General features: G+C 40.4%; 1 protein-coding gene across 3 annotated transcripts; it reads left to right on the forward strand.

Annotated features, from left to right (window-relative positions):
- The first annotated feature begins 706 nt into the window (after nucleotides 1–706).
- LOC116036547 (endothelin receptor type B-like) lies at nucleotides 707–15,012 on the forward strand. 3 transcript variants are annotated; one of them, XM_036005412.1, is made up of 9 exons: nucleotides 707–980; nucleotides 6,656–6,802; nucleotides 6,838–7,222; nucleotides 8,489–8,601; nucleotides 11,273–11,477; nucleotides 12,987–13,136; nucleotides 13,321–13,454; nucleotides 13,557–13,665; nucleotides 13,976–15,012. In XM_036005412.1, exons 3-9 carry the CDS (start codon nucleotides 6,842–6,844, stop codon nucleotides 14,114–14,116), a joined length of 1,233 nt encoding a protein of 410 aa, XP_035861305.1. In that variant the 5' UTR covers nucleotides 707–980; nucleotides 6,656–6,802; nucleotides 6,838–6,841; the 3' UTR covers nucleotides 14,117–15,012. The 3 variants fall into 3 exon arrangements, with proteins under 3 accessions (XP_035861305.1, XP_035861312.1, XP_031135954.2); XM_036005419.1 differs by having other exon boundaries at nucleotides 6,656–6,796; XM_031280094.2 differs by having other exon boundaries at nucleotides 6,656–7,222.
- The last annotated feature ends 1,168 nt before the right edge of the window (nucleotides 15,013–16,180 follow it).

The following is a 16,180-nucleotide window of genomic DNA, read 5'->3' on the forward strand; positions in this document are numbered from 1 at the left end:
TAGGTCATCCAGGTTTTAGGTCTGTTAAATCCTGTTGGATCAGTGCATACAAGTTAAACCACTCTCAGCAAAGTAACTATATAGTCAGATGGGTGGAAAATGCAATATATTTCCAATCGAACTGAGCCTAAAAATGTAACATCTCAGTAAGCACCTGAATAGTTTGAAGTGTGAAAGTGTTTGAAGGGGCCAAAATGGAATACTTGACTTGCACATATTTACCAGTACTTAGCACTTTCACATATAGTATATATGCATACTCTCATGCATATTTGTGTACGCACACACACATATATATATATATATATATATATATATATATATATATATATATGTGTGTGTGTGTGTGTGTGTGTGTGTGTGTGTGTGTGTGCAAATCAAGTATTCAATTTTGGCCTAGGCGGCTTCTCATAAGTGTGTGGATCTTGTGTTTTGAAGTTAGATCCTTCAGGGGAGAACCCTGCAGGCTGAACCATTCCCATGACTGTAATCCTCTATTGAAGCTTTTTTTCTTCTACAGCACGTCAGAGAAGACAACTCCTCTTTTATCTCCACTGTGCTAACACTAAGCCTACACTACACTTCATCAGCCCAATAAATAAAAAAAATCTTTTAATTGTTATGAAAGAGCTGGAGGGGGAAAAGTGGTGAAGCGGTGCACATTTTCAGGAAAAGTATAAAAAGATTAGTGCGTGCAAGTTAGTAGCGTCCAGACAGCAGAGTGGAAGGATGCTCGGGTCTGTGATATGATTGGCTGTCTCTGCAGCCTCCCGGCTCGCGGCTATAAAAGATCGCAGAGTCCCTCGGTGCGTCAGAGCTCAGCCGGAGCGGGCAGCAGACGGTCCTGACGCACAGCTGGACACAGCGGAAACTTTCACTGCTGGAAGAAGAACTCGTAATTATTCACCGAGCATCAGGCCAATTAGTGGAACTCTGTTGGAATATTGATCGGGAAACTTTGAGCACACCACAACACCGCGGTAAGTCATCGACCTTGACTTGATTAAATAGCCTAGAGTTTAATTAAAGTGACAAAGGAATGGTTTGACTGCGCGTGGTGTACGCAGAAGTAGCCACAGCAACGTGACTGTAGTCACTGCTCCTCTTTAGATGACTTCGGAACTGGAGCGCAGTGGAGAAAACTTTAGCCTACTTTGTATGGAAATGTGTAGTCTATCTATCTATCTATCTATCTATCTATCTAACTTGTAATTATAGGGCTGGTGATTTCATTAACTGGTATTCTTTGGTCATCGTGAACCATTTCACATTTTCAGTAACTGCTGAATAAGTTTGCATTTCAAATACGTTTCGATGTTTTGCTCACACACCGTCGAATTTCATTGGTAACACTTTATAATAAGGGTACAAATCATATGGTCAAGTAATGTTGAACTAATGCATTACTCCTGATGATTTATTGCATGATTATGGCATGATGTAATATGAATAATTGTTGCTCCCCATTAACAAATGATTAAGTCACTATGGCTTTATGAGACTAGTTCACACTTAACAGATCAATTAAGAAATGAGATGCAATCAAACTGGTTGTCAGATGCAAACATTTACATGTTGCACCAAACCAAAACCATCTAGCAGGTGCCAGTTGAGGAAAATAGCTGAGTGAAAATTAGAATTACTGTTCTGCTAAAAGAGGCTGAGCAAATGCATCGGTTTGAAAGAAACCTTTATGTAAACAAGCTCTCTAACCATGACAATATGATTTTCATGCAGTTACGCAAATGAAAATATAGAAGGCCTGCTTTGTTGCAGCTCGAATCATCACAGTCCGATAGTGCTGATATCCAAAGCAGTCTAGACTATGCACACTTTTTCGATTTGACAACCTGCGATGATTGTGCAGCTCATGTGTTGGCCTCATGGATGGACATGCCCTTACAATAACATGCTTCAATCCAAAGAATGAAACTATGTCCAGTTCCATGGCCTTTTTGTCCTTTATAGACAGGATTTATTGGATATTTTCACAGAGAAGCCCAATAAAGTCCAGTGAAAATGGCAGAAAAACTATATTTCACACTTTCTAAAAGAATTGATAATGAGCCTATAAACGTTAACCGTCACAACCGCGTATTTAGAGGCAGTGGAGCTGAAACTCAGCTGATACTTTTCATTTTGAGTCTCATCCTTTCCCATCTTTAGTAATAACTACATTGTGATGGCATGTGCATTGTTGTTATCCCCAAATGGAGAAGCCCCCCCCTTCTCCATTTGGGGATAACAACAATGCTATTGCAACAAACACGTTGCAATATCAATACAACACCAAAAACTACAAGCTCAAAATAACCACAAAGTTGATTCTACACAACAGTTTAATATACACATTAATTGAAAACATAATAATAATAATAATAATACTAAAAGTAATAATAATAATAATAATAATAATAATAATAATAATAATAATAATAATAAAACAATAATACTGTTACTTGTATAACATCACCTGCAAAAATGTTTTGCCCACATATCAAAGTCCTCTAACTCATAAGCCTCACCCCCCCCCACACCAGATGTAACCGGACGTTAGGATTCAAGTTACCAAACCAAAGTTAAAAGGGGGAATTAGTCCCAAATAAGTTAAAGTATCCAATATTTCACAATAAAGCAAAGATTAGAGAGAAGTGGAAAGTGATATTTCACTTATTTCCTAATACGTATAATGTTTTGAAAAATTATACGGGCCGTGAAAAAATACATTTTTTTACGGCCCCATGCACGAACGTGCACATGCGGCCGGACTGGCTATCAAAACAAAGACCAGAGAAGCTCAGATTACAACACACACAGAGGGAGTGTGACTTCATTCTCTGCACATGATGCCATTGTTTCACTATATATCTACAAAGCACATAGTTATTTACTGCTAAATTAATGTTCTGAATGTCCAGTGCAACCCCTTTAAATAGAATCCGTTTTGGAAATTCATGTACCTTCCCCACATTGCTCTTTTACTGCCGGCAGGTCCCTCGAATGACTCCTGTCCTCTCAGGCATAGTACCTCAGCTCTCACTTCTGACTTTTCCTTTCCTGCGCATTCCTTTTTCCTCCTATTGTTCATCTGGACGTTTTCTTGCCATTCTGTTCCATTTCTGTTTCTTTTGTCATTTTTCATGCTCCTCTTCCTGTCCTCTCTTCCCACACACAAAGAGACATATTTTGACCACTAATTTCCTCCTCCATTTTTACCTTGCTGGTTGCCAACTTTCCACCTCCTTTTTTTCTAAGAAGTGAAGCCAGCTGAGCTAAAGGTCGGAGATGGTTTCTTAAGTCCAATCTTTTAGATCAAAAGGATCAGCCCAGTTAAAACTCAACTTTCCAATTAGATCAGACAAGCCTGCTCTGACATGTCCTAATGAGGTACCATGTTATACAACACAAGGGCGTTATTCAGATTATAATTATTAATTTCAGGAAAAAAAATTCTAAACTGATTTCTTGTGATATGTGTGTGAGTTCATCCATGTGACTCTGTGTGTGTGTGTGTGTGTGTGTGTGTGTGTGCGTGCGTGTGTGCGTGTGTGTGTGAACAGAACAAGCCGTTTTTTAGCCAAATGCAGCTATGAATGCCAGTTTGTGTATGTGTGTGAGTTCATCCATGTGACTTTGTGTGTGTGTGTGTGTGTGTGTGTGTGTGTGTGTGTGTGTGTGTGTGTGTGTGTGTGTGTGTGTGTGCGCGTGTGTGTGTGTGTGTGCGTGTGCGTGTGTGTTTGTGTGTATGCGTGTGTGCGTGTGTGTTTTTGTGTGTATGCGTGTGTGCGTGTGTGTGTGTGTGTGTGTGTGTGTGTGTGTGGTCAAGGTAATGGTGATGGTGTGAGGGGTGGGGAGGTTTAAGAGGTTGTCCTTGTTTTTGGTGTCTTTGTCTGCAAATGTGCAAGTGAGTGAGTCACAAACATGAGTGTATGGTGGTGGTGTGTGTTTGTATCACATCACACATCACATGTCATTTAGCTGACGCTTTTATCCAAAGCGACTTACAATTGCTATATATCAGAGGTCACACACCTCTGGAGCAGCTAGGGGTTAAGTGTCTTGCTCAGGGACACGTTGGTTGATGTATCGCAGTGGGAATCGAACCCAAGTCTCCCACACCAAAAGCATGTGTCATATCCACTGCGCCATCACCACCCACATATGTGTGTGTGTGTGTGTGTGTGTGTGTGTGTGTGTGTGTGTGTGTGTGTGTGTGTGTGTGTGTGTGTGTGTGTGTGTGTGTGTGTGTGTGTGTGTGTGTGTGTGTGTGTGTGTGTGTGTGTGTGTGTGTGTGTGTGTGTGTGTGTGTGTGTCTGCACCCTGATAGCGTGTCTCTAAAGATATTGCCGCGATCATCAACCAGCCCATTTATCTCGAGAGATGCCCAAGGGCATCACATGATTCTTGAGAGGCTCAGAGCCCAGCTAGGGCTCTCTGTGAGAGAAAGAAGTAGTATCTCTAACCCCCCCCCCCCCCCCCCCCACACACACACACACACACACACACACACACACACACACACAAACAACAGTTACCACTATTCCATTCGTCGTTTAATGTTTAACTGCACTCTTCTTTTGTTGTCCATTTGACTTTTTCATTACACAAAAATGTTCTCATTGTCAACATACGCTGTATACATGTATGCACTATGTACATGTATCCCTATTGACTTCCAATTAGTTCAGAAAAATCTGAAGGCATTCCTGATGAAAAGTTGTTAAAATTTTAGTTTTCTTAGAACAATTTTGCCGTGGCGTGGTGGACATTTTGTGCGCTTCCCCCTGCAACAGGAAGTTGTTGTAACTCAAATCTACATTGTCCAATCTGGTCCAAATTTCTCATACTTGATAAAAGACTAAGCCAGAGGAATTTGCAGTACATCATCTCCAGCGCCTTGCAGAATGTGCAGTATTCAACAGTCACGGAAACTAGGGGTGTGCATTGGCACTGCCCTCACAATTCGATTCAATTACGATTCACCAGGTAACGATTCGATTCAATTTGATTCTACGATGCATTGCGATGCATCAAAATTCTACTGCACACAACAAGGCAAATTTTTCATCAGTCATGAGGCAATACAAGCAGTCAGATATTGAACAACAGATTTTATTGACTGCTATGTATGTATTTTCACTCTCCTGTATCTTTGACATAAATGTCATTAAATAAAATAAAATTGAATGGTACAAGGTATTTGATATGGCATTTTCAAACCTGAAAAAGAAAACACAAATCACTGCTTTCAGTGCTTTGAATGAGTGATGATTTGTTGTTGTTGTTGAAGCCAACTCAGGATGCCAACGATCAACATGGTTCGTGAAGTTAGTTGTATTGCCAACGTGCTTGATTTTAGTGTGGCAGGTTTTACACACCACGTAAGTCTTGTCTAGTTTCCCATTAACTTCGTAGAATTCGAAATGTGCCCAGATGTCCGCTTTCTAAGCTTTGGGTGCGTTTTTAATTACCCGTCTATCGCGGTCATCTCCCTCCGCCTCAGCCATCTTGATTGTTGTTGTTATGCCCCCGGAAGTAATTGAAACTTCACAACTTTATTGTCCACTCAAGGCCAGAAAATAAACAGTGACATAATCGATTATGGCACTTTGCCGCATCGATGCTGAATCATGCATGCCCCGCATTGCGATGCATTGCCGAATCGATTATTGTTGACACCACTAACGGAAACGCATGGAGGCGTCAACTTGTAATCCCTCCTGTTGTCCAGACGATGGGGAAGGTGTGGGGGCCTGTTCATCTCTGCTGGCAGCTTTCATTTTTGTTGGATATTGACAGCTATTTGGGGGATTAGTTTATGGTGAACATAACATTTTTTTGACTTTACTGTACTGAAAGCCTAATGTCCACTTTATCTATTTTATCACTGTAACGGTTAAACAAATCAAGTGCAAAATATAAATAAATGTAGATATACTTCATGATACAAATGTTGCATTATTAAACCAATATTACATTTCTTTCTCCTAAAATCTACCCTTCGTTTGTTATCGGGATAATCACAAGTTCTTGGCTTAAAGGTAGGCCTATACCAATCCTACAACAGTTTTTAACAACACATGGTTTAATCCAGATCTAAACCAAAACTGAATTATGTGATCTAATCCAATTTCAGATTTTCTTTTGAACAACCCAATTTTAAGATGTGATCCAATCTGATAGACGACTAACCAACAAGCATCAAACTTATTCAGTTTGATACCTAAACTGTGTATCCACTTTGAACATTTAGAATAAAGCACTTTTCATAGACATACGGCAAATGCTTTAAAGGGGCAAACACAAGACGGTCAAAACAGTGAGAGCACGATTCACACAAAAGTGCCTGTCTAAACAGGTATGTCTTTATCTTTTCAATCCTCCTGTTGTCCTCAGGTTAAATTTGACCCATTTTCAAAACTTTATTCTAAATTTATTATTCTGAATTGAAACAAGTAAAAGTCATTCACAACAACTTACAATTTCACTCTGTATCACTCACTGTGTGTGCGGTAGCAAGTCCAGACCATGCACATACACACTATTTGTGATAGTCTTAAAAGTCTGTACAAAACTTGATGTCAATCCATCCAATAATTGGTGACTTATGCATGCAGCTGTTTGTATGCTGATGGTTTTTCGACTCTCTCTGCAGGACAAACGGAGTCAAACGCTGCCAGGCCCGGAGCAAGACCTGATGTGTGGATGTGTGTGAACATGTGTGTGTGAGTGCCTTTAAGCGTGTGTTTTTAGACTGCTTGAGTGAGCGAACATCTTGCTGTGTGAGTGTGAGTGTGAGTGTGAGTGTGAGTGTGAGTGTGAGTGTGAGACTCGTGCGAGGATGAGGGTCGTCACCGCTCTGCTGTGTCTCCTGCTGGTCGCCCAGGTCGGAGCCTCTAGGTTGGTCCGCGACACCCAGGGCAGCCCCCAAGCTTCAGAACCGTCCAAGAACAACGCCTCTGTCCCGCTTCCGCCCCCACAGCCGCGAGGCTTCTTCCCCCCCATGTGCATTAAGCCTACGGAGATCAAGCACGCCTTCAAGTATGTGAACACCATCGTGTCCTGCCTGATCTTTGTGGTGGGGATCATCGGCAACTCAACGCTGCTCAGGATCATATATAAGAACAAGTGTATGAGGAATGGACCCAATGTCCTGATCGGCAGCCTGGCTCTGGGGGACCTGCTTTATATTATCATTGCCATTCCCATCAATGTGTTTAAGGTGACCACATTTATTCTTTGTGTCTGTCTGTTTGGTGATTTTTCTGTTTTATCATATGTGATAGGTGATCTCTGCTTGGCCTGTAGTTGAAAGACTTTTTGGAATTGATGATCGTAACATTTCTAGCCATTAACATCAAATTAATTTGTGTTTGTTCAATATCAAATGATAAGATGCAGCTTGTGCACAATGACATAAAATCTTGATTCAACAATACAGGCGTTTCGCAAAATATGAAAAAAACACGATGATTACCCCTAGCTGGGTCTGTGTCTAATTTAGTATGACTTTAATCTAAAGCAATCTAAAGCTGTGGGGTTTTTTCACAAGTGTATAGCTTCGGTTTTGTGTGGTTTTGTTAATTTATCTTTTCAATATACCAAAAAAGACTACACCTAAACTACAAGGGACCACTAAAAACTTAATAAAAGTAGATGCGAGCCAACAGCTGAGGTGTGTGTGTGTGTGTGTGTGTGTGTGTGTGTGTGTGTGTGTGTGTGTGTGTGTGCGCGCGTGTGCGCATGTGTGTGCGTGTGTGTGTGTGTGCGTGTGCGTGTGTGTGTGTGCGTGTGTGCGTGTGTGCGTGTGCGTGTGTGCGTGTGTGTGAATGTGTGTGTGTGTGTGTGTGTGTGTGTTTGTGTGTGTTTGTGTGTGTTTGTTGTGTGTGTGATGTGAAAACATCCAGGGGACTTGGATGTAAATGCAGTCACTGCCAAATGTCCAACTGGTACTGTAACCACAATTGTGTGTGACAGTGAGGAATTCCAAAAACAGCAGAAAGCAGAAAACAACATGTGAAACTCGTTTTATTTTTCCAAAATCTGACAGGACACACTTTTAAGTCATTTTAAGTAACTAGCTGTGCTGCATTTTATCCAGACCATCTGAGTAATAGTCATATTTTCTTTGCCTCAGGGGTCCTGCATTACAGGTATTTGTGACATGATAAGAGTAAATGTATGATAAGGATATACAGCCTAGTGTTGCTAGCCACATAACTGCAGATTTTGATAAGTGGCTGGCAAGTGCAAAGTCCTCCACAACAATCAAACGTGTTGAGAACATTGTCCTGATGCTGAACTGATTTTATAACCCCTGAGAGATGAACTTGAGATTGGCTAGCTGCCACAGTAATAATGGAAGACACAAGGAAGACAGAACCTCTACATGAACCTCAAAGATGTCTCTCATTGTGTGCAGAGGGAACACTTCTCTCATTATAAATGTCTTCCCTCTCTTGTCTGCCTGCATTATTTTTCTCTGCAGTTAATAGCCGAGGACTGGCCGTTCGGTGTGTACGTCTGTAAGTTGATGCCGTTCATCCAGAAAGCTTCGGTTGGAATCACCGTCCTCAGCCTGTGTGCCCTCAGTATTGACCGGTAAGTAGACTTTTACTCTACACACACACACACACACACACACACAAACATCTTAATTTGTAAAGTAACTACAGCTGTGAGATTAGATTAGAATAGTAGATGTAGAAAGTGGCATGAAAAGAAAAGACTCAAGTAAAGTACAAGTACCTCAAATTTATAAGTACAGTACTTGATTACAGTTTTTCCAACTGCTTACACACAAAATCTTTTCATGTTACACGGTTTTTGAAACCTCTCACTCAAAGTGCTAAACTACACACCAAAACTCCAAAACCTTAAGATAATTCTCAGCCTTTCACTCAGTTTTCAATTGCATAAAACACTACACACAGTTCTCTACCTACGACACTAAACTCTAACAGAAAGGTGACTTGCTTTCCTTTTCCAAACACAACCAATGAAAATGCTACTAGGGCTGGTCCGAATACCATTTTTTGAGCTTCGAAGCTTCGGTAGTAATGAGCATCGAATATTCGAAGCTTCGGAGAGAGGGGGCTGAACATATTATTATCTCTAATAAAGGCAGGAATCTCTATGTGTCTGTCTGTTTGTTTGCATTTTGATTATTTTGAGAACCTTTCATCCAAACGACTTCACAAGGGAGTGCAGTGTCGTATTTGGTGCAATATAGATAGACAGGCCAGACGCGTTCAGAATTAATAAACTTTTAATAAACTACAGAACAGCGTGAGCAGGAAGCGGCGCGCCTCACGCGAGCAGGGCTTATATGCCCCGAGAATGGAGACTTCACTAATGATATGAAACACATGTTGATGGCTGCGAATCCGATACCTGGGGATGTACCTATATAGACAAATTATTATTAGGCTGGGCTACAGCAGGCTACGTTTTTACTGTTCGTTATTAACTGCCGTAGCCTATTCGCAAGTCACGTTATTTTCCATGAAAATTAAGTGCACATTTTTATCAGGTGTAAATGGCGGATAAAAGCAGCTCGTTCTACTTACAGAACTCAGGTGATTTCTCAGCTTGATGTGCTGTTGTGGTAGGCCAGTTTCAAATTGCATATTTGACCCTCTGCCTTTGTCTTGTCCTCACTTCATTTAAAGTTCTCCCACACAGATGATGTCTTCGGCATTTTTGTCTTCTTTTCGCTGAATCGTGACGGTAATGATGTTCAACTCATGGGCGTTTTAACTGGGGCATGTGACGTCCCAGTAAAATCTCAAAGTCTCCTATATTTCGCAGTAGATTAATTTAGATTGATAATAACGGGTAAAAAGGATATTACATTTTGTTTCTATTATTTTATTTTCCACAATGTCAAAGCAACGCAGCTTAACCCAAAATACAAGCTCAGGCATGCACTTCTGTCCATGCAAACTGTTCTGCGCTCTAGCCAGAGAATACTCCCGTTGCAGGAACACTTTAGTAGTCCAAGAAGAAGCAAATATATGTATTAAGTATAATGAGGTTGGGTTGTCCATCCTATTAAAATGGCTAGGCTATATAAGAAAATTGTAAAAGAGAGTATTATATTTCGAACATATTCAAGCACGAATGAGAACCGTTTGGAGGGGGATGCCAGGTTGTGCAAAAAAAATAAATATTCGAATATTCGAATATTTGAATATTCGAATATTCGAATATTCAGGTCCAGCCCTAAATGCTACAATTATTCACCAGGTCACACACCCACTCCTCCTGATCACTAACCAATCACTGCTTTAGTATAGGCCTATAAATAGGTCAAAGGTCAGATTACCTGTTTTGAACAATGGATACCAACAATGAACAGAGAGCAAGGGGAGGAGGAGAGAGAGGCAGGGGATGACAACAAGGAGGAGGAGGAGGAGGAGAAAGAAGGAGAGCAATCTCTGATGAGATCAAAGCCACACTTAATCATCATGTGATCAACCACGGATTGACCATGAGAGAAGCCCATCTTGAGTAGCTTTACAGTGGAGTCCATACTTCAAACCTTCAAAAATGAGAACAGGCATGCAACTATCTAATGACTATTTCAGCATTATAAATCAATCAGACTTTGTTTTTTTATACGATACCCCCTATTATGCCAAATAAATATTTTCTGTTTTACTGTAACATTGCATTGGTGTTTACACTGTACTTTTCAACCACTCTCAGCAGATTACTTTCCCTCTAGAACATTGTAAATGTAGATATAGGCCTATGAAAGACAAAAGACCTTTAGATTTAAAACAACAGTGTGTACATGGTATATCCAAAAATGTACTATTATGAAAAAACGTGTTTGCCATTTGATGCAAATGCTTCATTTTGAGATGTGTTTATGGCATTTTGAATGCAGTTTTTCATTTTGAAGGAGATGTGAGACATTTTGCATTTTGTGTGTGCAGTTTTGGGAATTGTGTGTAGAGTTTTGAAAAAAGGAGACATAGTTTTGAAAACGTGTGTAAGCAGTTGGAAAATGTACTTGGTTACATTCCACCATGTACATTTTCAAACAATCGCTCCATTTACTTAGTTGACGTGAGAGTAGACAGATAAAAAAGAGGCTCCATAGGAAAGGAGGATTGGTTCAAGGTAGGTTCACGCAGATAAATCTTCAGAAAGGAAAACAGTGTAACAATTTATGATACCAATTGAAACAGATGAGAGAGACTTTGTTCAGAGTTTTTACAGAATGGAATGTAAGATTGCATACTGTATACCTGTGTTTGCGTAGCTACCACGCTGTGACGTCATGGAGCAGGGTGAAGGGGATGGGGATCCCTCTGTGGAAAGCAGTGGAGGTGACTCTGATCTGGCTGGTTGCTGTGGTGCTCGCAGTCCCTGAGGCGCTGGCATTCGACATGCTGGAGATGCCGTACAGAGGCAACAAGCTGCGCGTGTGTCTGCTGCATCCAGAACAGACGAGCAGCTTTATGAAGGTAGCCACTTCATTACAACAACATAATAAACACAAACAGCTGGATACTGGGATTGCATAATGTATTGTTTTACCACGCACATATGGTCAAAAGATCCTGCACACTGATTTAGATCTCTATTAAGGCTAAATTAGAAGAAGAAAAAGAAAAACTTGTGGATTTTATTCAACCTGCACCTGATGTTAATTTCAGGTACAAACAGCACCTGAACAGCATAGCGTGTTTCTTTAAAGACGTATTTTACCACTGAAAAGGGTCTTTTCATTAAACTTGGCTGTTTATGCAGTAGAGTGGCTCAAACATTTTTGAAATTGGTTCTACATAATAGTAGGAACGTTGTGGATATGGACTATCCATATCCACAACGTTCCACTTCAGGGATTGCTCCGCCAGATGTCCTTCTATTTAGCCGGATGTCTGTTATCTTCCTCTTTCTTTGTGTTGGCGTTCTAACCTCCAGTGGATTTCTGAGAACTATGGTTAACTGCTCCTCAGATCTCTGCAGGGTAAATCCAGACAGCTAGCTAGACTATCTGTCCAATCAGAGTTTTCTGGTGCACGACTAAAACTACTTTTGAATGTACACGTTCCACAAAAAACAAGTTTCTTCCCGAGGCGATTTTGCAGCGCCGCCGTTGCTCCATACGGCGCTTAGCGCCGCCCAAGATGATTGTGATTGGTTTAAAGAAATGGCAATAAACCAGAGCACGTTTTTCTCCCATCCCGGAATGCTGTGTGGACTAGCCAGACCCCCCAGGTCTGGCAATGTGAGACTATAGTTCAAGTAACATGCCAGCAGAAAAATTCCAAGTCAAACGCGTCACTTGGAGGTTTTTTTAGCTGGCCTGTGAGTAGGTGAGTGCATTTACCATAGTTCATTTGCATATACCAGCACTATTATGATACAACGTTGGTTGAATATCGGCAAAGTATCTCTTTAAATCTTTCTTTGTCTCTTTCTAGCTCTGCCAACAAGTAATTATTTCTTCCAAAAAATGTAATACAAGCCATATATATACACACTGCATGCAAACCATCTGAAGTTATGTATGTTCATAAAGCTGCACAGCAAGACACAAATTCCAAAGACATTTCCAATATGTGGATACTTCAAGTTTATTTAAACCAGAAGGGTCTGAATTGCAGGACACGGTAAATAAAGCACAAAGCTGCAATGTCTTTTCATCAGTAGAGCTTTATGTCATTAGCTAAATAAGTCAGTACTAAGTGATTTTTATGACCAGAATATAATTCTAATATTTATTGTAATATAGATAATGAAGCATATTTCACTGCCAGTATCATTATAGAAACAGAAAAGTGACTTTTTTTGTTGAATTGAAATGTAAGGCTGTTTTAGTCTACAGAAGGACCTGTAGTTCAATGACCAAAATAATACACAGCATCAGTTTCAACTTGAAGTCTTTGTACAATCAATGTCAATCAAAGAAACTTACGTTACACTACTTGTTGTTGTGCTTTTTCTACTGGCCATTTTTCTTTTTCAAGTTCTACCAGGACGTGAAAGACTGGTGGTTGTTTGGCTTCTATTTCTGCTTCCCACTGGCCTGCACAGCAATCTTCTACACACTCATGTCCTGCGAGATGCTCAGTCGCAAAAAAGGCATGCGCATCGCACTCAACGACCACATGAAACAGGTATAGGTGCCGGTGACTCATTCAGATCCACTGTAACCATGTAACCACCAACAAGACAGAGGCACTCAACTCAACTCTTGTAACAATATTTGTCTTTTGTGACTGTGTGTGTGTGTGTGTGTGTGTGTGTGTGTGTGTGTCTGTCTGTCTGTGTGTGTGTGTGTGTGTGTGTGTGTGTGTGTAGCGGAGGGAAGTAGCGAAGACGGTGTTCTGCCTCGTGTTGATTTTTGCTCTCTGCTGGCTGCCCCTTCATCTCAGCCGTATTCTAAAGAAAACAATCTACGACCAAAGTGACCCCAACCGCTGTGAACTTCTCAGGTGGGCGACACAAATACACGGCAAACGTCATGAGCGCCCATTGTCCTCTGCTCTGTGACTTCCTGTAGTCCTTACTGTAAACTTTGCCCTTTCCCCCGCCAGCTTCCTGTTAGTGATGGATTACATCGGCATCAACATGGCCTCCCTAAACTCCTGCATCAACCCGATTGCCCTCTACTTTGTCAGCCAGAAGTTTAAAAACTGCTTTCAGGTAAGAGGGCACACACTGGCACTAGAAATATAACATTATTAGAAAGTGCAAGAATGAATGAATGAATGCTTTATTTCGAACATGTAGAAAAGAAGATAGTAATACAATAAAAGCTTAAACAACAAAAACACAATATTACCAATATTATATATAACTTAACATTAGCGAAAAAAGAGTAGAAGCAAAAGTGTATTTAATTCTACCCCTAAAAATAATAATAAATGATCTGTGAGAACACAAAGTGCAAACACAAAGTGCAGTCAATAAAAAGCAGTGTGTGTGTGTGTGTGTGTGTGTGTGTGTCCTGCAGTCATGCCTGTGCTGCTGGTGCTACAGAACGTCTCCCCTGGATGAGCGAGGTTCAGGAGGACGCTGGAAGGGCTCCTGTCACGGGAACGGACTAGACCGCTCCAGCTCCCGCTCCAGTCAGAAATACACAAGCTCTTCATAAACACACACACACACGCACGCGCATACACACACACACACACACACACACACACACACACTTCTTCTGCCAAACCCATGTTCCCATCAGCTCCCATCACGGAGGAACAGCTGCCACTGCCAACAGACCAACGAGGAGGGGGAAAATGGAGCGAGGTAGAAGTCACTCCTTCAGGACTCACAGCGGATTCAAAGACTCAAAAAACAAAAGGACGGACCCAAACTGATGAATAAAATAACCGGACTGTACCTGTTCAGGCTGTAATACTAACTGCCAACACTTATGATGGAACCAAGCCTACATGAATCTGTTCATACTGCGACACTGAGGCTTGTGTTCAGCGGATTAAAAGTCTCTCAGTGGACCAACATTGTCAATACGTTTATAAAGAATGTTTATTACGATACTACGATTATATCTAGCCGTAGTGCTTCATGTATGAATAACAGCTCTGATAAGACTACATGTTGAAGCTTTAATACCTCACAGGGAAAGATAGAGGGAAACTGTGACCCTGAGATATTTTCTAAAAGATTTTTTTTGTGTATAAAAATGTACCTCTGCATATAAGCACAATCAAAAGCTGATTGTCTGACAATCAACATGTATACAACTGCTGAGCTACCCGACGCCCATGTGCCCTGGTGACATCATGCCAGAGTAAAATGGGCCCCACTGTCATGTGGAAGGCCAATAATCAGAATCTTTTTAAATCTGGAAATCATCGCCGTTTCAAGTCATGTGGAGGCCAGCTGTTGTCTGAGAACACTGACAAATACCAGATGATTCCCATCATGCTACACAGAAGAGATCATTTATTAGTACTTTTATTGTTGCGGTATTCATTTTGTTGTACGTGTTTCCACTGTATATAAAGTCTTATAAACCTGTCTCTTACAGTTTAGCTTCTATTTTTTTTTTTTAAGGAAATATCAAAAAACATGAGACGATTGTTTCATCTTCCAACATGAGGTCATTTTTTCCAAATATTTCTCCTTCATCAGTGTGTGGTCATGTCACAAAGATGATCTGGCGACTGGAAATGACTTCTAAGAGCTGTTCGAGGAAAACCTTTCCTAAAGTTGACCCATTTTAAAAGCTTCCGGAAGGTTAGAAGAAATCCCGTACGGCTGGATGTTTTTAGTGGGGATAACATTTCTTCAACTGTGGAATGGTCGTAGAAATTATTTACATATATAGTCGTTTTATGTTAGTCGTTTCCATTCAATATAATCCAAATAGAATTCAGGATCTCTAATGTGTGTAATGTGTGGGCTAAAGAAGGATCTAATAATGAGAAATGAAATATGTGGGCTGCAGCACAGGAAGGCCAATGTGTTCCTAAGATTTAATACACCTGTAACTTGAGAAAGCTGCATTTTTGACATTTGGTCAAATCGCAAGATCAAAAAAAATCAAAAAACTATTTACACAAGGTCTGGCTCTTTAAAAAGTCAGACATGATAATTAAAAAAACAACAGATTACAACTCTATAAGAAAACTTAAAACCTAAATGAATCAAAGTATTTTACAGTGACAGTACTGAGAGTATATACTTATGATATAAGCATAAGATGAATCAGTTTTTTTGGCTCTTAGTATCATAATATGGTGATGAAAACCTCACATTTTCTGAGTTCTCTATATCAAACTGAAGAGCAAATGTGTCCTCTTTCAAATCCATATTTGCTTAAACCAGACATGGTGTTGGTTCAAACTGATGCATTTTAAAATAGATTCAAGCAACGTATAAATGTTCTGACAAAATATTTCCATTGGTGCTCCTCAAATCAACTGATCATGCAGTATGTGACTCATAACTCATCATATGTATTTATGCTATCGCCCCCCTTGTTTTTAGCTACATATGTAGAGGCAAATGTGTACAGGAAGGTCTAAGCAGCTTTGTGATCAAGTCAATTTGACGTTGAAGATCAAATGTAATGTGAGTATTGGCCCTGGTGTTTTAAATTGCATTTCATACTACTTATTTGTTGAGAGTAAACCTGTAATAAATATTATTTTATAGCATTTGTCTTGAGTTATTTAGGGTCATTTCTGGTCGC

The sequence above is a fragment of the Sander lucioperca genome, chromosome 1 (genome assembly GCF_008315115.2).
Source record: "Sander lucioperca isolate FBNREF2018 chromosome 1, SLUC_FBN_1.2, whole genome shotgun sequence".
In the NCBI taxonomy this organism is placed as follows: domain Eukaryota; kingdom Metazoa; phylum Chordata; class Actinopteri; order Perciformes; family Percidae; genus Sander; species Sander lucioperca.